The 27,336-nt window shown below is 47.1% G+C and overlaps 1 protein-coding gene across 3 annotated transcripts in view; it reads right to left on the reverse strand.

Annotated features, from left to right (window-relative positions):
* Positions 1-20,209, reverse strand: part of LOC124150112 (sacsin-like) — a 31,808-nt gene extending 11,599 nt beyond the window's left edge. The window contains exons 1-4 of one of the 3 annotated variants that reach the window (XM_048397670.1): positions 20,113-20,198; positions 19,737-19,783; positions 18,677-18,752; positions 17,549-17,649 (exon numbers count right to left, since the gene is read on the reverse strand). In XM_048397670.1, the coding sequence (XP_048253627.1) occupies positions 17,549-17,649; positions 18,677-18,701 (126 nt within the window). In that variant the 5' untranslated portion in view covers positions 18,702-18,752; positions 19,737-19,783; positions 20,113-20,198. The other 2 variants (XM_048397652.1, XM_048397688.1) reach the window with 2 other exon arrangements.
* Positions 20,210-27,336: the final 7,127 nt, after the last annotated feature.

Consider the following 27,336-nt stretch of genomic DNA (forward strand, 5'->3'; position numbering starts at 1 on the left):
CTTATCAAACACGATGGTACTGGTCCCACATACCCTCATATTGAGTATCTCCCCAATAGGTGGGTTCTGATCAAGCACGTGGGTACTGGTCCAACAAAGCCTTAATTGTGTATCTCCCCAACAATTGGGTACTGATCCAAGGCGTGGCTACTGGTCCAACACAGACTGACATTGAGTAACTCCCCATCAAGTGGGTACTGATCCAAAACGATGGTACTGGTCCCACGTACATACACTCATATTGAGTATCTCACCAATAGGTGGCTTCTGATCCAGCAAGTGGGTACTGGTCCAACATAGTCTCGCATTGAGTATCTCCCTAACAATTGGAAACTGATCCCACACGGGAGTAATAGTCCAACATATACTCACATCGAGTATCTCCACTACAATTGGGTACTGATCCAACACGTGGGTTATGGTCCAACATAGACTCATATTGAGTATCTCCCCAACAATTGGGTACTTATCCAACACGCTTATACTGGTCCCACATACACTCATATTGAGTATCTCCCCAATAGGTGGGTTCTGATCAAGCACGTGGGTACTGGTCCAACAAAGCCTTAATTGTGTATCTCCCCAACAATTGGGTACTGATCCAAGGCGTGGCTACTGGTCCAACACAGACTGACATTGAGTAACTCCCCATCAAGTGGGTACTGATCCAAAACGATGGTACTGGTCCCACGTACATACACTCATATTGAGTATCTCACCAATAGGTGGCTTCTGATCCAGCAAGTGGGTACTGGTCCAACATAGTCTCGCATTGAGTATCTCCCTAACAATTGGAAACTGATCCCACACGGGAGTAATAGTCCAACATATACTCACATCGAGTATCTCCACTACAATTGGGTACTGATCCAACACGTGGGTTATGGTCCAACATAGACTCATATTGAGTATCTCCCCAACAATTGGGTACTTATCCAACACGCTTATACTGGTCCCACATACACTCATATTGAGTATCTCCCCAACAATTGGGTTCTGATCCAGCAAGTGGATATTGGTCCAACATAAACTCAAATTGAGTGTCTTCCAAACAATTGGGTACTGATCCAACGCATGGGTTGTGGTCCAAAATAGACTCACATTGAGTATCTCCCCAACAATTGGGTACTGATCCAACACGCTGGTACTGGTCCCACATACACTCATATTGAGTATCTCCCCAATGAGTGGGTTCTGATTCAGCAAGTTGGTACTGGTCCAACATAGCCTCACATTGAGTATCTCCCCAACAATTGGGTTCTGATCCAGCAAGTGGGTACTGGTCCAACATAGACTCGCATTGAGTATCTCCTCAACAATTGGGTACTGATCCAACACTTTAGTACTGGTCCAAAATAGACTCACATTGAGTGTTTTACAAACAATTGGGTACCGATCCAACGCATGGGTTATGGTCCAACATAGACTCACATTGAGTATCTCCAACAATTGGCTACCGATCCAATTCGTGGGTAGTGTCGAACATTTACTCACATTGTGTATCTCCCCAACAATTTGGTACTGATCCACCACGATGGTACTGGTCCCACATACACTCATATTGAGTATCTCACCAATAGGTGGGCACTGATCAAGCACGTGGGTACTGGTCCAACATAGACTCACACTGAGTATCTCCCCCAACAATTGGGTACTGATCCAACACGTCGGTTATGGTCCAACATAGGCTCATATTGAGTATCTCCCCAACAATTGGCTACTGATCCAACACGCTGGTACTGGTCCCACATACCCTCATATTGATTATCTCCGCAATAGGTGGTTCTGATCCAGCAAGTGGGCGCTGGTCCATCATAGCCTCACATTAAGTATCTCCACAACAATTTGGTACTGATCCAACACAAGGGTTCTGATCCAGCAAGTGGATGCTGGTCCAACATAGACTCGCATTGAGTACCTCCCCAACAATTGCGTACTGATCCAACACGTGGGTTATGGTCCAACATACACTCATATTGAGTATTTCCCCAATGAGTTGGTTCTGATTCAGCAAGTTGGTACTGGTCCAACATAGCCTCACATTGAGTATCTCCCCAACAATTGGGTACTGATCTAACACTTGAGTACTGGTCCAAAATAGACTCACATTCAGTGTTTTCCAAACAATTGGGTACTGATCGAACGCATGGGTTATGGTCCAACATAGACTCACATTGAGTATCTCCAACAATTGGCTACCGATCCAGCTCGTTGGTAGTGTCGAATATTGACTCACATTGAGTATCTCCCCAACAAGTGGGTACTGATCCAACGCATGGGTTATGGTCCAACATAGACTCACATTGAGTATCTACAAAAACAATTGCGTACAGATCCAACACATGGGTTATGGTCCAACATAGACTCACATTGAGTATCTCCCCAACAATTGCGTACTGATCCAACACGCTGGTACTGGTCCCACATACCCTCATATTGAGTATCTCCCCAATAGGTGTGTTCTGCTCCAGCAAGTGGGTACTGGTCCAACATAGACTCGCATTGAGTATCTCCCCAACAATTGGGTACTGATCCAACACGCTGGTACTGGTCCCACATACCCTCATATTGAGTATCTCCCCAATAGGTGTGTTCTGCTCCAGCAAGTGGGTACTGGTCCAAAATAGACTCACATTGAGTGTTTTCCAAACAATTGGGTACTGATCGAACGCATGGGTTATGGTCCAACATAGACTCACATTGAGTATCTCCAACAATTGGCTACCGATCCAGCTCGTTGGTAGTGTCGAATATTGACTCACATTGTGTATCTCACCAACAATTTTGTACTGATCCAACACGATGGTACTGGTCCCACATACACTCATATTGAGTATCTCACCAATAGGTGGGTTCTGATCCAGGAAGTGGGTTCTGATCCAACATAGACTCACATTGAATACCCCCCCCCCCCCCCCTCCCCCACCCTCCACCCCACCCCCCACCCCCCCACCCCCTCCAATTGGGTACTGATCAAGCACGTGGGTACTGGTCTACAGAGACTCACATTGAGTATCTCCCCATCAATTTGGTACAGATCCAACAAGTAGGTACTGGTCCAACGTAGATTCACATTGAGTATCTCAAAAAAAATGGATACTGATCCAAGACGCTGGTACTGGTCCAATATAGACTCCTATGGGATTTCTCCCATCAACTGCGTACTGATCCAACACGTAGGTACTGGTCCAACATAGACACATTAAGTATTTCCGTATCAATTGGGTACTGATCAAACGCGTGGCAGTAGTTGTCAGCAGTACTTTGGTACCGCTCCTGGCTTCTGATTGGTCGAGAGGATCTGTGACGTCACTTCCGGTTTCGGTTTGGTCACGTGACTGCGCATGCGCACAGGGCATGAGGGGTCCTGCGTGCGCATCCAAGATGGCGGCCCATCCGTTTCCGGTGGCGCGCGCATCCAAGATGGCGGCACATCCGTCTCCGGTGGCGTGCGCACCCAAGATGGCGGCACGTCCGTGTCCGGTGGCGTACGCCTTCAAGATGGCGTCGCATCCGTGTCCGGGGAGGAGGAGGGATGGGGAAAAACCCAGAGAAACGGCCGTACAAGGTGAACAAGAAAAGAGTTTTGTTGTTGTTGTTGTTGTTCTTGTGTTGTTCTAAAAATAGAAATAGAAAAGGCGGTGGTGGTGAAGGGAGGAAGGTGGGAGGAGGAGGAGGAGGGAGGAAGGCGGGAAGGGAGTCGGGTTCTTTGTTTTGTTTTGTTTTGTTTTGGTGGGTGGGTGGGTGGCGATGGCATGTGGAGATGATAGCTCACTGAGACGAGCTTATCATACACAGTCGACGACTCTGACACTTTGTTGCTAGGTTGACGTCATATCGGCGAAGGATCTTGCACAAGGATGTCACAAATCATGTCATCGGGTATGGTGATGTGTTTGTCAACTTTGAGGTGTAAGGTTTCGTTCCACAAGGCGATCGTGTATTGTAGCCCACGATGACAGCCGTTCGTCTAAGTTAAAAGTCGGGGAGTGGCGAATTTAAAGGGGCTCAAGGTGTTGGCTGAATTCTAACGGTGAATCGACAGGCACAGACATGAACGTGTTGTAGGTATATGTCTACGTGAAGTACTTCGTGTCACCCCCATGCAAACGTGGTGCCACGCATGACGACAAACAGACGTTGACGTTGATCCATAGGATGATTATTATCATTTATTTATTCACGATACCGAGGTGCTGGCACTCGTGTCGGTTGACAGGTGTACTGTCATTCGTGTTGCCAGGCACCCGTAGTGTTTCACGCGTGTTGCCAGGCAAAACGTGGTGTCCTCTGTGTGTTGTGCGTGTGTGTGTGTGTGTGTGTGTGTGTGTGTGTGTGTGTGTGTGTGTGTGTGTGTGTGTGTGTGTGTGTGTGTGTGTGTGTGTGTGTGTGTGTGTGTGTGTGTGTGTGTGTTCAAACAGACGTCGACGTTGATCCATAGGATGAACATTATTATGAATGACGCCGAGGAGTCGGTACTCGTGTCGGTCGACAGGCGTACTGTCATTCGTGTCTCCATGCACACGTCATGTACGTCGTGTTTTGTCATGCAAAACGTCATGTACTTCATGTTGCCATGCAATCGTGATGTCATGCGTGTGTGTCTTCAAACACACGTTGATCCACAGGAGTATTGATCCTATTTTGTATTTTATAAGGAGAGAGAGAGAGAGAGAGAGAGAGAGAGAGAGAGAGAGAGAGAGATCGATAGACATACGTGGTGTTTGACTCGTGTCTCCAGGCACCCGTGGTGTTTCACGCGTCTCTATTTCTATATATTTATTTTATCATTTGGAGACGTACCATGGTGGTGTCACGCGTCTACAGGCGTGTACCTCCAAGAGGACGAGGGGGTGGGTGTGGGTTCTTTTGGATGGTTGTTGTTTGGGTTGGCAAAGCAAGCAGGGTGGGTGTCGATTAGTCAGAACACCATGTGGATTCCATCATGTCTTACCAGGCAGTTGATTTTTCAAACATGGCCCTTCTCTTTTATCTATTTATACTATATAATATATTACAACGAGCATGTGCACTGACATGACAGACGCACGGACAGACAACGTAGACGACATCTCAACTCAACCTCTACCCTCGGTTCGGCATTCTACTGGAGTAGATCAAGACACAAATCAAGACACAAAGAGTCAGTTCAATTTATCCCTGTTTAATAATGAACAACAACTTAGATACAGACAAACAAGGTGAAATGATGCGAATAATGCGAAAAAGTGGATGACAACCTTCGTCATCGTCATCACACAGGTAGCCTGCTCAATGTTGCAACGAGTGCTTCTGTGGCTGCTGCTTCTGTTGGTGAAGGTGTTGCTACTGGTGCTTCTATGGCTGTGGGGGTGGTGTCTGCCACTGTTGGTGCCACTGCTGCTACCATTGCTGTTACCACTGGTTTTGGTGTGGGTGCTGTGGTGACTGCCACTGGTTTTGGTGTGGATGCTGCAGCATCTGAGGTGTCCATCGGTGATGGTGAAGGTGGTGGTGATGATGACTGCGCTGAAGTTACTCCTGTTACTACGGCGACGAGTGCAGCTGTTGCTGCTTCTACTGCTGTGGGTGTGGCGGCTGTGGCTGTTGCTGCCGCCCAGGATAGTGCTGAGGCGAATTTTTTTGTTGCTGCTGCTTCTCGGGGTGTCCCCTTCGATGCCCTCACACCTGCCACGCATTGCGCCATCTGTAGTGCATTGATGAATATTTTTAGTGAGGGTGTTGTTGCTGCGTCTGCAGCTGCATCTTCTTCTTCCTGTGTGGTGGCTGCTTCTGCTGCTGCTACGGGTGTTGTTGATGGTGTTGTCTGCGATGAGTACTGCTGCAGCAAGGGTGCATGTGAGGTTACTATTTCAACGAGTGCTACTGCTGCTGCTTCTATGGCTGCAGGTGTTGCTGCGGCTGATGCTAGTATCGCTGTCCATAGTGCTGAGTCGAGTTGTTGTGCTGCTTTCACTGCTTCTGAGGGTGTTGTTGTTAGTATGGGTGCTGCTTCTGCTGCTGTTGACGCTGCAATGAGTGCTGAGGTGAGTACGTCTGTTTCTTTTAACGTCCCCTCTGCTACCACTGTGGTAAGTGCTGCGACGTATGGTGCTGCTGCTTTTTGGGCTGCTTTGAGTATGGATGCTGTGAGTGCTGTTGCTTCAGGTGTTGGGGTTGACTTTTCCACGTAGAGTTCCATGCTGGGGATGCAGATGCCATACTCCGGAGGCAGAAATGTGTCCACAACACTCTTTAACTTCTCATGCATGCAGTCATGGGAAGCTTTGTACAAGGCACTTGTTCTCATCATCTCCCAATGTAGAACTAGCTGCTCCCCCAGGATGTCCGCCATGGCATGACGGAAATGCTCGCTATTGAGAACGTCCTCGTCCTTGCCCCCCTTCTCCTTCTTCTGTTTGATGATGATGCGGTAGTGGCCATTGTTGTCATACGGTGGTAGCAGTCGGAACATGATGGTGTTGTTGCTTGGACCGTTCAGTGAAAAGTGATGGCCAGGGAACGTTGGGCGTATTTAAAGACACTGACACTCTGCTTTCTGATTGGTGGAAAATCCGACCTTCTGATTGGATGGTTTCTGTCCCACACGCCACCCACCAGTGTGGTACGTCCTTAGTGTTTCTTTTCCAAAGGGTCAGGCTTGTAGAGTGAGAGAGAAAGCACAACCTCAGTTCGACCCATCAGAGGCCACCCTGGCACGAACACGACCTCTGATGGGTCGACCACCCAGGCTTCGGATTGATCTGATGTCGATCCGTTTGTTTCTGTAGGGGTCCACGTCGATTCAGTTTCAATTATGATTTTTTTTATAGAAAGTCATCTCTGTACCCAAAGGGGAGCGTGTCTACGGGTAGCCCTGTGATGTCGTCGTAGACGAGACGTCGCTTGTCGTACACGGTACGATAGTCTTTTCGGGTGGGTCGGGTCACGAGTGCGTTTTCGTGCCGAGGTCCTTTTCGAATGATCTGATGAGGGTAATCCAAACTGATTTTCTCCTCCTCTTTCCCAGGTCGTTGCCCCAGTATCAGTCCTTTCATGGTGTCAAAGTTGAGATGGCGTTGGTTTCGGTAATTCAAAGTGAACCCTCGCACTTTGCAGGTCGTGCGCGTTCCATCGGGTCTGGGGCTCATTAACTCGTAGCCATAGTTTTTGGGACCTCCCGACACAAACGTCTTGATGGTGTTTCCGTCCAGTTCATCCGTAAATTCACCCAACGAATGGCCCAGCTCTGGATTCGCGTCGTGGGGGCGATGAATGTAAATGACGCTGTCCGTGTCAAAATACAAGACCCTGCGGCCCACCAGGGCAAGGGTCTCGTACAGCTTGAGACGTGCTTGGGCGGTGACCCAAGCGGCGATGGCGACGTTGAAATGAGAATGAGGGGTTTGGTATTCTTTCCGATGGGTATAGGTCACTTCCACCATGTGTTCGTTGACCACGGTCACATCCTCGATGGTATTGCGTTCATCCCTCCACAAGGCAAAGTACTGTACAGGATCGTTCATATACACGTTCTGACTGTAGTCTACCCGTTGTCCAAACTTGCCCCAGAGCGAATTCAGTTGCATCTTGGCAATCGTGCGACGTCCCGGATTTTTTTCGATGCGATCCTTGTCCAACCCAATGCCTTCTTTGTCGTAGATCTCCTGGATGTAAGCGTCGTGATCCGTACATCCTTCGGGGTATCCGCTGGCTTCGAGCTTCTCCTTGAAATGCCGATCGATGTAAGTGTCAAAGAGTCCCACTTGCTGGGTGTCGGGGTCATGCTGTGCAAAGGTGTCAAAATGCCAAACGTCGTAGATCTGAAGCACCCGGTAGTCATACTTCTTCACGGCTTCCTGGAGTTCTACGGTGGCGTACGTTCCCACCCATGACCTCTCTTCGTCCGTGTGTTCGCAGGGGGAGTCTGACCGGGTATCGGCACACGTACGGCACAAAGGACAGAGCAGTTTGCCACCCGATCTGTAAGGCAGTAGCGGATGGTAGAGGCGTTTCGGGGGTAGGACACGGCATTGGATCATGCCTTTCAGTTCAAACAACGTGTCCACAGGGGGTTGATGGAGAAGGGTCGGGTGTCCCGTGGGAAACGCTCCGGTCTTACAAATGTAGGGGTAAAGGGAACAAATATCGATGTACTTGATGGTTTCACCTTCTTGGGCTTCGTAGCATAATCGCGTCGCATTGGTGCGTCCTCCATAGAAGGCGTCGCGAGGGTTGAGCGGTCCGGGGACGTGGATACAGCGGGGTCCCTGCAAGAAAGCACGCAGAGCGGAGTCCTCCCGTTGCATTTTCGTAAACTCGTGCTCCCACAGGGTGACGATTCGTTTCACCTCAGGGTGTTGACTCAAGAGACTCAAGCGGTAGTGGGTGTCGGTGTAACGGGCTCCCAACGACGAGCCCAGGACGGGATGCGGTTCTCCACGTTGGGTCTTGTGACAGACCTGGCACCCGTGCCAGAAACAGCCCAGGAATTCGTAGACGGTGCCCGTCGCTGGATTGTAGCCATCCACGGTGTACCGATGTTGACCCTCTCCACACGTGAACTCTTGTTCACCTCCATTCCTGGCGTGCTGGAGGTGCAGATGGGGGTCCGTTTCCATCAGATAGTGGAGCCAGTGCAGACAGGCCTGGGAATAGTTTCTCTTGGGTTGGTAGCCTTGAGGTGGAAGAATGGCGATGGTATTGGGTTTCAAGTCGTGTTTTCGAAAGGATTTCATGGTGAACGCTGCAGCTGTCATCACTTCCACAAAGGGATCCATGCCCACCGAGTGGATGGCGTTCTGTCGGAAGTCGGCGCATCCCCGTCTCAACATGTCCACATCACTCTGGCAGTAAGCTAAAAGTTCTCCTTGTAAGTCGAACAAGGCTCCTTCTTGCACTTTTTGGGTATGCCACTGGAGGAAGACTGTGCGTTCCGCGGGAGACATGCCATCGGGATGGCTGGTGGATAGGGACCTCTGTAGGTCTGGTTGACTCTCGTATTAAAAAAGTGTGGAAAGTACCCTTTCTTCATTTCTGTCAGCCCAAAGCTCTTGGGAAAGGCTTTCAGGGGGTAAGGGATGAAATTTAAGCTGTCTTCGAAACACAACCGTCCCAGGGTCATCTGCAAAATTTGTTGGCCATGTCGAATCTTGGTAGGGAGTGTCACCAGGAGGGGGGACAGACCCTTCAGGACTAAGTGTAAATCATACGATCGTGCATTATGGGCCATCACATAAATGCGATCCTCCTTCGGGACTGTATGGCGGGGGGTGTTCTTGTGCTTTGGCTTCTTTGCTTTCTCCACTTCCATGACCTCTTCCCCCTCTTCCCCCTCCTCTGCCTCCTGCTGGGGTGATGCATGTCGTTGACGTTTGGAAGCGACCTTTCTCGAGGGGGTGCCATCCCGTTTTCTTTTTTGTTGTTGTTGTGTTGTCCCCTTGCGTGTGCTGCCCTCCTCTTCCTCTGGGTGGGGCTTCTTCTTGGGTTTTTCAGCCAACGTGGTCAACCACACACACACATCATGTCGCGTGGTGGGGCCTCGAAACACGATCTCACGGCTGGGACCATACCCTTCTTCTCTCCATGGACAGTGTTCGCACAAGTTCTTGCTCACTTCACCGATGCATCGTCCACAACCCAGTTGCACCACGCACAAATTTGGAATGTGTTCCCCCGTGTCTTGCATGCATTCGAAATCGTAGAAGGCGTATTGGCGTTTCTTTTAACGTCCCCTCTGCTACCACTGTGGTAAGTGCTGCGACGTATGGTGCTGCTGCTTTTTGGGCTGCTTTGAGTATGGATGCTGTGAGTGCTGTTGCTTCAGGTGTTGGGGTTGACTTTTCCACGTAGAGTTCCATGCTGGGGATGCAGATGCCATACTCCGGAGGCAGAAATGTGTCCACAACACTCTTTAACTTCTCATGCATGCAGTCATGGGAAGCTTTGTACAAGGCACTTGTTCTCATCATCTCCCAATGTAGAACTAGCTGCTCCCCCAGGATGTCCGCCATGGCACGACGGAAATGCTCGCTATTGAGAACGTCCTCGTCCTTGCCCCCCTTCTCCTTCTTCTGTTTGATGATGATGCGGTAGTGGCCATTGTTGTCATACGGTAGTAGTAGTCGGCACATGATGGTGTTGTTGCTTGGACCGTTCAGTGAAAAGTGATGGCCAGGGAACGTTGGGCGTATTTAAAGACACTGACACTCTGCTTTCTGATTGGTGGAAAATCCGACCTTCTGATTGGATGGTTTCTGTCCCACACGCCACCCACCAGTGTGGTACGTCCTTAGTGTTTCTTTTCCAAAGGGTCAGGCTTGTAGAGTGAGAGAGAAAGCACAACCTCAGTTCGACCCATCAGAGGCCACCCTGGCACGAACACGACCTCTGATGGGTCGACCACCCAGGCTTCGGATTGATCAGATGTCGATCCGTTTGTTTCTGTAGGGGTCCACGTCGATTCAGTTTCAATTATGAATTTTTTTATAGAAAGTCATCTCTGTACCCAAAGGGGAGCGTGTCTACGGGTAGCCCTGTGATGTCGTCGTAGACGAGACGTCGCTTGTCGTACACGGTACGATAGTCTTTTCGGGTGGGTCGGGTCACGAGTGCGTTTTCGTGCCGAGGTCCTTTTCGAATGATCTGATGAGGGTAATCCAAACTGATTTTCTCCTCCTCTTTCCCAGGTCGTTGCCCCAGTATCAGTCCTTTCATGGTGTCAAAGTTGAGATGGCGTTGGTTTCGGTAATTCAAAGTGAACCCTCGCACTTTGCAGGTCGTGCGCGTTCCATCGGGTCTGGGGCTCATTAACTCGTAGCCATAGTTTTTGGGACCTCCCGACACAAACGTCTTGATGGTGTTTCCGTCCAGTTCATCCGTAAATTCACCCAACGAATGGCCCAGCTCTGGATTCGCGTCGTGGGGGCGATGAATGTAAATGACGCTGTCCGTGTCAAAATACAAGACCCTGCGGCCCACCAGGGCAAGGGTCTCGTACAGCTTGAGACGTGCTTGGGCGGTGACCCAAGCGGCGATGGCGACGTTGAAATGAGAATGAGGGGTTTGGTATTCCTTCTGATGGGTATAGGTCACTTCCACCATGTGTTCGTTGACCACGGTCACATCCTCGATGGTATTGCGTTCATCCCTCCACAAGGCAAAGTACTGTACAGGATCGTTCATATGCACGTTCTGACTGTAGTCTACCCGTTGTCCAAACTTGCCCCAGAGCGAATTCAGTTGCATCTTGGCAATCGTGCGACGTCCCGGATTTTTTCGATGCGATCCTTGTCCAACCCAATGCCTTCTTTGTCGTAGATCTCCTGGATGTAAGCGTCGTGATCCGTACATCCTTCGGGGTATCCGCTGGCTTCGAGCTTCTCCTTGAAATGCCGATCGATGTAAGTGTCAAAGAGTCCCACTTGCTGGGTGTCGGGGTCATGCTGTGCAAAGGTGTCAAAATGCCAAACGTCGTAGATCTGAAGCACCCGGTAGTCATACTTCTTCACGGCTTCCTGGAGTTCTACGGTGGCGTACGTTCCCACCCATAACCTCTCTTCGTCCGTGTGTTCGCAGGGGGAGTCTGACCGGGTATCGGCACACGTACGGCACAAAGGACAGAGCAGTTTGCCACCCGATCTGTAAGGCAGTAGCGGATGGTAGAGGCGTTTCGGGGGTAGGACACGGCATTGGATCATGCCTTTCAGTTCAAACAACGTGTCCACAGGGGGTTGATGGAGAAGGGTCGGGTGTCCCGTGGGAAACGCTCCGGTCTTACAAATGTAGGGGTAAAGGGAACAAATATCGATGTACTTGATGGTTTCACCTTCTTGGGCTTCGTAGCATAATCGCGTCGCATTGGTGCGTCCTCCATAGAAGGCGTCGCGAGGGTTGAGCGGTCCGGGGACGTGGATACAGCGGGGTCCCTGCAAGAAAGCACGCAGAGCGGAGTCCTCCCGTTGCATTTTCGTAAACTCGTGCTCCCACAGGGTGACGATTCGTTTCACCTCAGGGTGTTGACTCAAGAGACTCAAGTGGTAGTGGGTGTCGGTGTAACGGGCTCCCAACGACGAGCCCAGGACGGGATGCGGTTCTCCACGTTGGGTCTTGTGACAGACCTGGCACCCGTGCCAGAAACAGCCCAGGAATTCGTAGACGGTGCCCGTCGCTGGATCGTAGCCATCCACGGTGTACCGATGTTGACCCTCTCCACACGTGAACTCTTGTTCACCTCCATTCCTGGCGTGCTGGAGGTGCAGATGGGGGTCCGTTTCCATCAGATAGTGGAGCCAGTGCAGACAGGCCTGGGAATAGTTTCTCTTGGGTTGGTAGCCTTGAGGTGGAAGAATGGCGATGGTATTGGGTTTCAAGTCGTGTTTTCGAAAGGATTTCATGGTGAACGCTGCAGCTGTCATCACTTCCACAAAGGGATCCATGCCCACCGAGTGGATGGCGTTCTGTCGGAAGTCGGCGCATCCCCGTCTCAACATGTCCACATCGCTCTGGCAGTAAGCTAAAAGTTCTCCTTGTAAGTCGAACAAGGCTCCTTCTTGCACTTTTTGGGTATGCCACTGGAGGAAGACTGTGCGTTCCGCGGGAGACATGCCATCGGGATCGTACGTCACGGCTGGTGGATAGGGACCTCTGTAGGTCTGGTTGACTCTCGTATTAAAAAAGTGTGGAAAGTACCCTTTCTTCATTTCTGTCAGCCCAAAGCTCTTCGGAAAGGCTTTCAGGGGGTAAGGGATGAAATTTAAGCTGTCTTCGAAACACAACCGTCCCAGGGTCATCTGCAAAATTTGTTGGCCATGTCGAATCTTGGTAGGGAGTGTCACCAGGAGGGGGGACAGACCCTTCAGGACTAAGTGTAAATCATACGATCGTGCATTATGGGCCATCACATAAATGCGATCCTCCTTCGGGACTGTATGGCGGGGGGGTGTTCTTGTGCTTTGGCTTCTTTGCTTTCTCCACTTCCATGACCTCTTCCCCCTCTTCCCCCTCCTCCGCCTCCTGCTGGGGTGATGCATGTCGTTGACGTTTGGAAGCGACCTTTCTCGAGGGGGTGCCATCCCGTTTTCTTTTTTGTTGTTGTTGTGTTGTCCCCTTGCGTGTGCTGCCCTCCTCTTCCTCTGGGTGGGGCTTCTTCTTGGGTTTTTCAGCCAACGTGGTCAACCACACACACACATCATGTCGCGTGGTGGGGCCTCGAAACACGATCTCACGGCTAGGACCATACCCTTCTTCTCTCCATGGACAGTGTTCGCACAAGTTCTTGCTCACTTCACCGATGCATCGTCCACAACCCAGTTGCACCACGCACAAATTTGGAATGTGTTCCCCCGTGTCTTGCATGCATTCGAAATCGTAGAAGGCGTATTGGACGTTGTCTCGTACGTGATGTTGTTCCTCTTCCCCCTCCTCCTTCTCCGCTTCTTCTCCCTCCCCCTCTTCCTCCTCCTCGTTTTCTTCACGGAGAGGCGTCATGTAACAGCGATGATCTGGGGTCATCGGTTCTCGGCACACCGAGCAGGGATGTTTTTCGTCGAAGCACTCGTGGTTAACCATGGGGGTCTCCAAGACGCGGACCAGATGAAAACAGGTCGGGCACCTGTGAAGCGATTGACAGGCGCTGGGTTTTCCCTCTGACGGTGACTGGAGATGTCGGGTGTAACACGATGGATTGGGGAACCAACGTTGACATGTCAAGCAAGGGATCCCGTGCTCTTCCTGGGATCCGCAATAGCTAGAGTGGAGGCAGCGGTGACAGCGGTATTCCTTGTTGCAGGGATGGTTTTCGGGATGGTCGTAACGTTGGTCGCAGCGTTCGCAGTAATGGCTAGAGGCATAAAAAGCGGGCATGGACGTGATGACATCGTAGTGCTGATCATGATGGTAGACATGCAGCACGGTGGCGTGGGGTGGAGCCTCATCACACTTGTACAACAGTCTCTGGTCCACCTCTTGACTGTAGACTTTCAGTTGATAATTCAGGGGGACCAAGGCGCGTCCCACGCGTGCGAGGTCGTCCAGACCTTGACAGGGGCCTTCGGGCAGGCCAAGGCGCCGAAACAAGTCCCGTGCCCGTATGCCTTGAACGTCGACGCGATCCGTTCTCGTCAGTCTCACTCGTTGGGTTTTCCATTCTTGGGTCAGAGGGTAAGGTTTCTGGGCATAATGCTGTGCCACCACCAGGGCCCGTGCCAAACAGGATTGATCTTGGTTGTTGATCCGTACGATACCCTTTTTGCGTGTTAAAAAGGCTTCGAGTCCAATCACGTGTTTCAGTTGGTGACCACCACTGCCAGATCCTAGCCTGTCGGGATCTGCGACGTGTACTTAGGTCACATCCATGGTGGCATCGATGTTCAGGTCTTTGTTGGACTGTTGGACTTTTTCCACGGCTTGCAAAATATCGAGCCCATGGAGATCTTCAAAACGTCGAAAGGGAATCCGTATGGGGGTGTTCAAAGCGGGATGATCGATACCTAGACCAATACGATCTCCATTCTGGCCTGACATCTGTTCATAAAAGTCATCGATCACCCTGTCAAATAATGCAGGCAGTTCCATGGGGACGCGTTCCGGTGGTACGGTGTCCAAGTAGTCTGGGTTGAAAGTCAAACGATAGGTATGGTTAGCGGTTCTTAACCGCCTGGAGCGGGTGATGTCTTTCCTCTCCAAACGATAGGGTGTACTCTGCGTGTCCGTCATGGTGGCGATGAGTGTCTGATGAACGTCAGCCCTTCCTTTATATACACAGAAAAGAGGATCTATTTATAGAAGGTCTCTGATTGGTCGAAAATCTGACCAATCAGAAGACAGCCCCGACCAATCAGAAGACAGCACCCGAGCCGAGTTGTGCTTTCTCTCCCGTGGAAAATACATTTTTTTCCTATGAAAAAAACCAAACACAACGGTCGGACCCATTTGGAAAACTGAGGCTCAGTCCAGGCATCGAAACGGATCCATCGGCGTGTCGCGTTTTGGAGCCATCAAAACAGGAGCCCTTTCGATCCACTCTAAAAGTTGAAAAAATGAATTGTGTTGTGTTTTTTAGGATGGAGAAATCAGCATGCTCACCCCAGGGAGAAAAACAGGATAAAAAATGGTTACCCATCAGAAGCTTGGGTTGTCGTTCAATCAGGAAACAGGTCGACAGTGTCTTAAATAAGATAGACACTCTCTGGTCATCATTTTTCCTATGAACAAGAAACACAAGGGCCGGGCCAGTTTGGAAAACCGAGGTGAAAGTCAGGCGCCGGAACGGACCAATCAGCGCGCAGTGTGTTGGACCAATCAAAACAGGCACCATTTCGATCGCTCCCTGCATTCCTACATGTCTGTGGCTGTCGATTCACCTTTAGAAATTCAGGCAACACCTTGAGCACCTTTTCGCCACTCATCCCCTGTTGCTTAAACGAACGATTGTCCTTGTGCTACAATACGCCCGCCTTGTGGAACAAAACCTTACATCTCAAAGTTTACAATCTCATCATCATAGTCGATGACGTCATTTGTGGCATGTTGTAGCAAGATCTTTCGCCGATGTGGCGTCAACCTAGCAACAGAGTGGCAGAGTCGTCGACTGTGTATGATAACTTTGATAAACTCGATCGTCTCAGTGATCTCTCATTTCCACACGCCATCGACACCCACCCTGCTTGCTTTGCCAACCCAAACAACAACCATCCAAAAGAACCCACACCCACCCCCTCGTCCTCTTGGAGGTACACGCCTGTAGACGCGTGACACCACCATGGTACGTCTCCAAATGATAAAATAAATATATAGAAATAGAGACGCGTGAAACACCACGGGTGCCTGGAGACACGAGTCAAACACCACGTATGTCTATCGATCTCTCTCTCTCTCTCTCTCTCTCCTTATAAAATACAAAATAGGATCAATACTCCTGTGGATCAACGTGTGTTTGAAGACACACACGCATGACATCACGATTGCATGGCAACATGAAGTACATGACGTTTTGCATGACAAAACACGACGTACATGACGTGTGCATGGAGACACGAATGACAGTACGCCTGTCGACCGACACGAGTACCGACTCCTCGGCGTCATTCATAATAATGTTCATCCTATGGATCAACGTCGACGTCTGTTTGAACACACACACACACACACACACACACACGCACAACACACAGAGGACACCACGTTTTGCCTGGCAACACGCGCAAAACACTACGGGTGCCTGGCAACACGAATGACAGTACACCTGTCAACCGACACGAGTGCCAGCACCTCGGTATCGTGAATAAATAAATGATAATAATCATCCTATGGATCAACGTCAACGTCTGTTTGTCGTCACGCGTGGCACCACGTTTGCATGGGGGTGACACGAAGTACTTCACGTAGACATATACCTACAACACGTTCATGTCTGTGCCTGTCGATTCACCGTTAGAATTCAGCCAACACCTTGAGCCCCTTTAAATTCGCCACTCCCCGACTTTTAACTTAGACGAACGGCTGTCATCGTGGGCTACAATACACGATCGCCTTGTGGAACGAAACCTTACACCTCAAAGTTGACAAACACATCACCATACCCGATGACATGATTTGTGACATGTTGTTGCAAGATCCTTCGCCGATATGACGTCAACCTAGCAACAAAGTGTCAGAGTCGTCGACTGTGTATGATAAGCTCGTCTCAGTGAGCTATCATCTCCACATGCCATCGCCACCCACCCACCCACCAAAACAAAACAAAACAAAACAAAGAACCCGACTCCCTTCCCGCCTTCCTCCCTCCTCCTCCTCCTCCCACCTTCCTCCCTTCACCACCACCGCCTTTTCTATTTCTATTTTTAGAACAACACAAGAACAACAACAACAACAAAACTCTTTTCTTGTTCACCTTGTACGGCCGTTTCTCTGGGTTTTTCCCCCATCCCTCCTCCTCCCCGGACACGGATGCGTCGCCATCTTGAAGGCGTACGCCACCGGACACGGACGTGCCGCCATCTTGGGTGCGCACGCCACCGGAAACGGATGTGCCGCCATCTTGGATGCGCGCGCCACCGGAAACGGATGGGCCGCCATCTTGGATGCGCACGCAGGACCCCCTTATGCCCTGTGCGCATGCGCAGTCACGTGACCAAACCGAAACCGGAAGTGACGTCACAGATCCTCTCGACCAATCAGAAGCCAGGAGCGGTACCAAAGTACTGCTGACAACTACTCGTGGCTACTCGTCCAACGTAGACTCACAATAAGTATCTCCACAACAATTAGGTACTGATCCAACACGCTGGTACTTGTCCAACATAGACTCACATTGCATATCTAGATACTCAAACAGTTGGATACTGACCTAACGCTTGGGTACTGGTCCAACGCTGACTTACCTTGAGTATCTGGCCATCATCTTGTCACTGGTCCAACGCTGACTTACCTTGAGTATCTGTCCATCATCTTGTCACTGGTCCAACGCTGACTTACCTTGAGTATCTGGCAATCATCTTGTCAGTGGTCCAACGCTGACTTACCTTGAGTATCTGTCCATCATCTTGTCACTGGTCCAACGCTGACTTACCTTGAGTATCTGTCCATCATCAGGGTACTGGTCCAGAACGACCTGCAACTGCTTGACAAGGGTAGGCAGCTCCATACATGTGTAGCCATCATCGTCTGATTCTTTGTAAAAGAACGTCTTCTTAATAAAATACATATGTTACCCTTCCCCGTTTCGATCATTCGAGTGTTCGTATATATACTGAACCATAAAAGAAACGTCACCATGGATAGATATATGAGAAGCCCAATTTGTCCAAACACTGAAAACATACTTGGAGACATATTAAAAAGATGAAACCTGGCAAAACTGATCATCAAGGTTGAAATTAAAGTGTCAAATGTTCTTAAAGTGAAACACAACACTAGTCTCTCAGAAAATGGCATCACAAGTCAGTATCTCGTGTCCGCCATGTGCATTGATGACTGCCGTGCAACGTCGATACATGGAATGGATGAGGCGGCCACTGCATGGTTCCGATGCCATTCTGCTGGGGGAAGTCTCTTGTTGCTCTCGCACTATGGGCATGGGCGTTATCATGCTGAATCTCGTGGCTGCGGCGACGTGCCAAATGAGGTATGGCGTGTGGTCTCAAGACTTTGTCCAACTTGCAATCGGCCAAGAGCTTGGTGTCGCTGATTTTTTGTCAATCTTGGCATGTGGTAGAAATTCAATAACGAACGAATGTTATCCGATCTGGGTGGATTTTTATAGGGCAAGAAATGGGGGAACGCATGTGCATTTCAATTTCCACAGAACTCACGTGTATCGGGTTACCATGGCCATTGCCGTGATGCGTTAAGGCGATTAGTTTTATTGTCATCTGCTTTGTTTTTTATCATCAAATTTCACTTGTCCGGACATGGTAATGTTAAATTTTAGAAACTTTGACAAAAAGTACCCACATATTTAAATGACAACTTTTCATGCAAATTTACTTGGGGTGACGTTTCTTTTGCAGTTCAGTATACATGCTACTGAGTACTTTCTTTTTCTTTTCTTTAGCCAAGTTGAATTATGTATATTGATGGTTAATGTATTACATTTATAATGCATACTTTATATTTTAAACAAGTAGAAGATTTTAATATATGTTTTTACATCGATGTTTTTAAATCTTTTAATTTGCTTCAACTGATTGTAACTCACCAGCTGACTGTGTATCTTGGTCCATCTTGAGCTGACTGTCACCAAAGTTTTATGCCGAACAATGTCCAGTGGCCACCTGAAACAGTAACAGAAATCAATTAGGTTCAGATGACAAAGGATCAGATAATTCATCTTGACCTGGGCTAAGCATACCCTCCAAAGTATGCAGTCTATACTCGGGTGCAACTCCTCATGACTCCTCAGTAGGAAACACAACTCTTACAACAAGTTGATCCACACAAGTAACAGTCTGCATACGGTAGCGCTCAAGCTTAACCTAGGATTAATCTACTGTATTGGGTTACTGTTTTAAATTTGTCACTGTTATCTAAAAGAGATTATTCAACCCTGAGTCCTTCCTGCACTTTGCCAGCTTGATCAAAGTCCATATTGCAGGATGGTAACGCCACACCACATCGTGTTATAGTGGTGACCGAGTTCCTGATTCGGCTGCGATTGAACATGCATGGGACGAGGTGGGGAGAAACAGCCATGGACCACCAGCAAATATACGGGAATTAGGACAGCACCTTCCAAGCAAGTGGCAGGCTATTCCCCATGGGTTTTGAAACGTCTAATTAACAGCACGAACGGACGTATATACGTCTCTGGTTTACTGCAGTATAAATATCACTTTTCTCAACTTCAGAAAATGTTTTGACGCTGAAGTATGTAATATATCAGAAATCTTATAATTGCAATTTCTAGGCCTGTGGTTATCGATGTTGTTAAAATGTGTAAGGAGAAGGACTAGTAAGTTGATAACTTGTGCCGAATCTTTATTTAGACGATACCTTAAAATTTTGTATGCAAAACATATTGTCAACGGTACCTGACAATGAGCCAACTTGACGTTGCTACATCAATGTCAGCTTGACACGCCTGGTGCTGCGTATATATTGCGTCACCATAGCAACATGCTTGGGACTTGCACTTCCAGCTGAACATGATATTTTTATCATGGTGTCGGTTTAGACAGACATATTTCTTGTTCTGCAAAGCCTAATAACACCACATCTAATCTGGTAAACAAGTTAATATCTAAAGATCTCTAACTCACATGTGCTCCCTACAGCTATTGACTGAACTGTGTACGTAACAGGGTACCTGTAGTCAAGTAATAAGGCCTTAGAGATGCCATATAGGGACAACAATGGGTTCCAGGAAATATGAGTCATGGCGTTCATGTGTTATATATATATACCCGTTGATACATTGTAAACCGTATTGTAGAGGACACAAATCTACAAATGGTGGATTTGTACATGTATGGTACAGAGGGTCAAATAGAGTCAGTATTTATTTTAGTTTGGAAACAAAAGGTTCTGTCATGATAGAACGTCGTTTTACAGAAAAAAAAGTATAATTGCAAATGTTTAAAATATTGCTGTAAAACAATGTTACCATCATTCATTTACCAAGATAGACATACTCACGTTCACGTCCCAGCAAGATGTCTGCACTGCCTACAGAATATGGGGACCACACAAGGTATGCCTTTTCCATGAAGTAATAACTACGTCATATGCTAGCATGATAACAGTTGATAATGTTCCGTGAATCACCTACTGATAAGATAACGAGTCTGTATAGTCACAGGCTATATGTCCTTATAGGGTGGTTATCGACATTTCGTGTTTGGAGGCGCATGACTAGGGTATGATATCATCTGGACACATTCGTAACAAACTCGTGTTATTCCGGAACAAGCCGAATAGCGACTCGTGCCCCTGTTTGCGACTGAGTGAGTGAGTGAGTTAGTGAGTGAGTATGTGTTTACGCCGCTTTTAGCAATATTCCAGCAATATCACGGCGGGGGACACCAGAAATGGGCTTCACACATTGTACCCATGTCGGGAATCGAACCCAGGTTTTCGGCATGACGAGCTAACGCTTTAACCACTAGGCTACCCGACCGCCCTGTTTGCGACTGGGCTCCGTGTAAAAACAAACGGGCATAGCTTAAAGAATTGTCAACTCGTTGCGTAATGATTCACGTATATTTGATATAATGATAAAAAGTTGGGAAGTGTAACCTTCGTTTCAACGAATGCAGAGTAAATGATATCACATGATTAATTCTAAAGTGTGTGTGTGTGTGCGTGCGTGCGTGCGTGCGTGCGTGTGTGTGAAGGCAATAGATGAGGCATTGTTCCATGTTTGGCTTTTGGTCAGCTGGACAGGTGTGAAGGGTAAACAAAGAAACACACATGCTGCGGTTTTCATTCAGCAGTTCGAGCTCCAACACAGGAGAATGTGATCGTTTACTGAAGAACAGATAGAGAATGGCGATGGACAGAAGTTAACAGTACTGAGATCAGGAAGACGATTTCGAATGTCAGCTGTAGTTGTGCATATGAGCTGATAGATCACAGTTCTGGGTAATAGAATGTGACACAGTGTCTATTAGTGTATAGTTGTCAAACAGTCAATATACGTATTAAACGAGACATGAACTAAATATAAACAACTCATGTATGTATTAAATATGAACAATTATCAACCATATGGGATGTGCATTCTTCACAACAATGAACACTATTCACGTTACAGTCAACCCCGCGTATAACAAACTCCTGTAGACAATCATTTCATTATATCCAATCCCGTAATTCACAGAATAATAAGATCACTACTTGGATGCGGTATAGTCGAGGTTTCGTGATATTTCTCATTAGCCTTTCCTTCTTTCTCAAATATATATATAAATAAAAAACTATCGATTATCCGCCGAAACAGGTTCAATTGGGCGAACAAAGCAAACTAGTGGTCAACATTACATGAATGGATCACTAAAGACCAGTGATGACACCGGGTGTCAGCATGTCCTGCCCTACCGGACATTCGTTTGTCCAAGTTAATTGAGCTGGGTCCCATCAAACCTTCGCAAATTGTAAAATATATTGTGAAGATGCAAGATGTTTTTGTTGTTGGTTTGTTGTTTAACACCACATTCAGCAATATGCTAGCTATATGACGGCGGTCTGTAAATAATCGAATCTGGAGCAGACAATTCAGTGATTGGCATCATGAGCATCGATAAACGCAATTGGGATATGATGAAATGTGCATCCCGTTCCCGTTAGTCGCCTCTTACGACAAGCATAGTCGCCTTTTACGGCAAGTATGGGTTCCTGAAGACCTATTCTACCCCGGATCTTCACGGATCAGAAGCGAGATGAAAACAAAGAGGAGGCAGCTAACAGAAGATGAAGTGAGGCAAAACGGACACAACCCTTTCCATAATGGTAAAAACAAACTCTGCTAAAAAACAGTGTATGATTCCGACTATATCATTAGTATGTGTGAATATACCAGGTGTTTGCGAAAAGGTGAGGGTATCCCTTTCCATCAGCAGCTCCCATCATAAATACATACAAAGGCAAGGCAATTATTCACCTGAGAAAACAGACTATGAAAGGAACTTTCATGACAAAATAGCCTATACTCCAGAAGCAGCTACATGTGTGGGTATGTAAAGTAAACTTTAGTTAACGCATGAAGAGGAAATAGGTATCAATGTCTTGTATCCAGTTGTACCTTAGCTCCACATGTCTAGGATTTCTTGTGCCTACGGTTTTATTACAATGGGAAAGGAGTTCTACATTAAGATAATTGAAGGGACAATTGATGTTCTGAATGAATGAGGGATGAGTAAGTGTTGTTTTACGCCGCCTTTAGCAATACTCCAGCTGTGGGGAATCGCACCCGTGTCTTTCGCGTGACTAGCGAATGCTTTACCCACTAGGCTACCCCACTCCCCAGCAAACACTGAACCAAAAGAAGTAACATTATATCCAACCGTTTACAATGCACGTAGATACAGAAGTGAAGCAATCGAGGAAGTACCAACATCAGGTGCCTCAAATTTGTATTTATTCAGTTTGCGTGATGTACAAAATATACATGACATGAAACCTCACAAGACATGGGCCCCACAAGCTTCAGCTTCTGCAGTGTGTGTAAAGATAAGGATGTGCTAATGTATTCTTGTGTGTGTGTGTGTGTGTGTGTGTGTGTGTGTACGTTCGTCTGTTAATCTGTATGTCTATATTCTATACGTATGTGTGGATATCTGTGTACAAGTGTGTACTTTCATGTGTGTACGTCTGAGTTCAAATGCGTGTCTGTACGTATATACGTATGTTCACCCGTGTGTGTGTCTGTGTTAGATTGCGTGTGTACATCGTGTCTTTATCAACATGCTATCATAATTACATATGCGAACAAAATAAAGCCATAATTCAAAACACACAAAACAATAACTAACTTAATTATAATAACAAGTATACTCACACGCAAAAGAAACGCAAGTCGAGTTTGCAGTATACATGTTATTTACTTTCAACAGTAAAGACAAGAAATACTAATAGGGCAAGATAGGCAAACATTTGACTGAAGACAGCTTAATGGATTAAAAGGCAGATGACAAAATTGTTTGTTTCAAATGTTGAGGGCTTACACAGTTTCGGGTCAATACCAAAAATGTCAGTCAATACTTGGTGTGACCACCATTAGCATTTATCACTGCCACACTCCTGTACATTGAGTGGATCAGACGATTTGTGAAGGCCCTAGGGATCCTCCTGCACACATCCAGAGCAGCTGTGCGTAGTTCTCCAGTTGTAGGGACTGAGCGCACATTGTGCAGACGCCTTTGAACCTCATCCCACAAGTGTTCGATGGGGTTCAGATCAGGGCTGAGGGCTGGCCACGGTAGAACACGGATGTTGTGTTGTTGCAGAAAGGCCATGTTAGCTCTGGCAACATGGGGACGAGCGTTGTCCTGCTGAAAAATGTGTTCTGGATGTTGTGCAAAATTTGCAACAACGTAGGGTCTGATCACTTGGTCGATATACCGCTGAGCAGTGACGCCGTGTCCCCGACCTTGACCAACATTCAGAAAGCACATGGGTCCAAGTCTCGCATTAAGGCTAATCCCTGCCCATATCATGACGCTAGGTCCATCCCATGGAACCCTTTCCACAACGTTTCTGTCAGCGAAACGATCACCTCGACGCCGCCAAATTCTGACTCTTCCCTCTGCATGGGAGACACAAAAGCGACTTTCATCAGAGAATATGACGCGCCTCCACTCACGATGACGCCAAGTTTGATGACCCTGTGCCCGCTGAAGTCGTGCTTGTCAATGCCGTGGTTGGAGAACAGGACTACGTGCTGGTCGGCGACATGTGAGGTTGTTGGAACGGAGACGTCAGATAACAGTGTCCCGGCTAATGTGTCGATTATGTGTTCCTATGGTCTGTCGAGCACTTACAAAATAGAACACGTGTTTGATGTACTGGGTTGGGATGGAGTAGTTGGTGGACACCACTGTGGAGGTGGTTGTCATAACGATGCTGCTGCGGTTGGGGCTAATGATGTGGCTGTCGATGCGAATACGACTGTTGTTGCAGAGGCTCTTGAGGAAGCTGTTGAAGAGGGAGTTGCTAAAATGTTGTTGGGATGTTTGTTTTGAAGATGGTTGTTGCTCAAAACCTCCTTCTGGTTCCTTCTTGGGAAGAGGTGTTAGTGTGTCCTGTTCGTCAGGGATTTCTTCTGAAGACGGGAATGGTTCTTCCATTGCCTCCCCTTTACCAAACGCTATGGTATCCGGCACATATTGGTCTGGCTTAGTCAACAATTCATCAAATCTCTCCTCATCCCACTTTTCCTGTACAGATTCATCCTCCGCGATCACAGCTGCATCCATTCTGCCCATCTCTTGCAGTGCTGTCAGCACAGCGTATGTGGCTTCCCTCGTCGCGTACCATTCATTCAGCATGGCCATACGTGGGTCGTGCATCTGAGCCCAGCTCCTGATGTCATTATTGGTGTAGCCAAGACGTCTAGAGAGAAGTGTCCAGTCCAGAAGGTCTTCAGGGTTGAGCAGTTTGGCCACGTCTCTTGACCAGAAGGGAGCATGACTCAATGTCTGTGGGAATGATGAAAAGGATATTGGCGATGCCTTTATGAAAATGAAGTTCATTTCACAGTTCATTTCATGGTAATTATGTTATGCATCGGCAAGAGTATAGGTGCAATTGTGACAGATTCAACATTGTACATATTTATTTTATTCACCTTCAGTATCTGCTTTTAAGTGTTCAACTTTTATGTTTAATCATTTGTTAAGATAGATTAGATGTACTTAATGTGTCCTTCATGTTGTAAGCCTTAACAAACCCAAGCCAAGACGTGCTCAACTGATTGGCCAAGCTAACCCTCAAAGTTGACCCTTTGTCTCACTGCATGTTCTCAGTCTGCACACAATTCCTGCACAGACAAGTTGACAGGTGAAATCATCTAAAATCAGGTTAGTTTAATATATATGTGTATACTTGTATGTTTTTGCAGTTAAATGTTGCAGTATATTAAACATATAATACTAAACTTTAACTAAACGTGTTTGATACCACATATTCTCAGTTACAACCTATTTAAGTCAATGTGGTAAACAAGACTTCTAAATTGTAAGCTTTGGTAATTACTAATATATCACTTTTCTGTCTCTTTATTCTTGTATGTATGAGGAAGAGTGTATGTGTTGTTTTATGGAATAGGCTATGTTTTAATTGCTTTTGTGATCAGTTCTGTATAATATACAATCTGTACTATACGGGATCCGGAGAAATATTTTAATATGTATGTAAATAGTTGTATTAGTCATTGTTATAAAAGTATATGGTTTATTCACATCCCCGGAATTATAAGTTTCGGCGCTAGTCGGGAAGACACCCCAGTCTCACCCACAGGGTAGGCACATAATAACTTGTATAATCAGTTTTCTATATTACACCATGAGTGTGTCACACCTGTAAAGTCATGTATATGTATGTATTTTGGAAGAGATTTATAATCGCTTTACACTTAGATAATATAATATTTGAATAATTTTTCTATTTGGTTCTTACATCAATTAGCAGGTCATTGCACAGTGTAACTACTAATATATGAATAAGATGTGTTTGTAATGTAAAATGGTTTGTAGTGAGTGAGTTAAAGTTTAACGTCACATCGGCAATATTTCAGCCATATCGTGACGAAAAATGGTTTGTAATACTGTGATGTCGATGATTGCATTATGTATATTGTTCATATTACTTATCATTCCTTTAATATACGTCTCTCACCCGTAGCGAGTGTTTGGCTATCACATCATTCACTGCCCTGCTACACAATTATTTTCTGTAATTCTTACTACGTTGTTTTGCCTCTTGCTGATTGGTTACGTCATCTTAACGTATTATCGCAAATAATTCAAATTCAGGTAAAGCAAACAAACAAACCAGTCAGAACATTAGAGCCTGCATCACATAGTGATCATCAGTGTTGCCAGTACTCAACAGGTGTGCTGACATTTTGCGGCCTCATGTCTGTGCGCCTCAAAGCAATCTTCGCTCTACGATGTTCGTAAGCCTATGTTAAAGTACGGGACTTACAATCACCTCGTACATTCTGCTACCTCCCTATCTTTAGCTCAACACTGTGATCCACGCTGTCTTCCAGCGTATGAACTGAAACCGGTCGGCTTCCCTTACAATTTACCTGAACGCCATACTGGGGATAAACCTATCGCGTGATTGCTGTCTATGTCATGCAACTAATGACTGGTACCGTAGTTACGTGTAAGCGTATTCCTCCATGCTAGAGGGGGCCTGACTGATCAATGTTGTGCACTGAACAGAACTGCGACGCGTGTAACTTAAACCAAGCATTCTTTCTGAGTTGATATAATGTGGTTTGCGTCGCTCTTATCAATATATAATGACGGGAACACCAAAGGCTTCATACAGTGTACACCCGTGAAGATCTGGGGTAGAATACATGTAGGTATTCAGCAACCCATCCTTGCCGTAAAAGGCGACTAACGGGATCGGGTGGTCAGGCTCGCTGACTTGGTTGATGCATATCATCAAGGACCTTTTTAGTCATGTCAACTCTTATTAGGGCTCCCTGCCATCTTGGCAAGAGCCCTATTGTTATTGTTAGATTTATTATTATTTATTATTATTATTATTATTCCGGCCGATTTTGTTCCAATCGTACCTCCAAAACTGCTGACCAGAATCTCTTCAAAATTTCCACAAAGATAGCTTAGCTACTGAAGTTATGCCCACAAAAATCTCAAGACTCTAGACTCAAAGACTAAGGGCAGATAACTCAAAACAACTTTAAAAATCGCGATTTCAACAGCTAATATCTCCGCCACGAAAGCCCCAAAGACATCCAAAATTCTTGAACTGGTGCGCAATCAGATGGCCAACAAATTCTCTACACATCCAATGTAGCGAAATTGCTTCGTTTGGCCTCCAGGTCGGATTAAGTGTTTTTGCACTGTTTTTTAGCAGATATCTCAGTACTTGACTCCCAAAATCTGCTCAGCTCAAACTAACAGCTCAAAAGCTTCCAAACTCTCCACACTTTGGCTCCAAGTACCATACTAACAACTTCGCAGTAAACATACGTATGTGATATGTTGACCTGATAGCCCTTGTCCTGGCGATTCCAGAACACCAAACCGTTTGTCTTTAGCCCAATGGTCAACGGAGCTACAGCTTTTTGAAAATGGCACTCTTTGGCCCAGGTCCATAAACTTGCCAAATAGCTGAACTCTAAATACCCGTAACTCCGAAACTACTCGTCCGATTTCGACCAGA

The sequence above is a fragment of the Haliotis rufescens genome, unplaced genomic scaffold, assembly GCF_023055435.1.
Source record: "Haliotis rufescens isolate VD_foot unplaced genomic scaffold, xgHalRufe1.0.p SCAF_1, whole genome shotgun sequence".
In the NCBI taxonomy this organism is placed as follows: domain Eukaryota; kingdom Metazoa; phylum Mollusca; class Gastropoda; order Lepetellida; family Haliotidae; genus Haliotis; species Haliotis rufescens.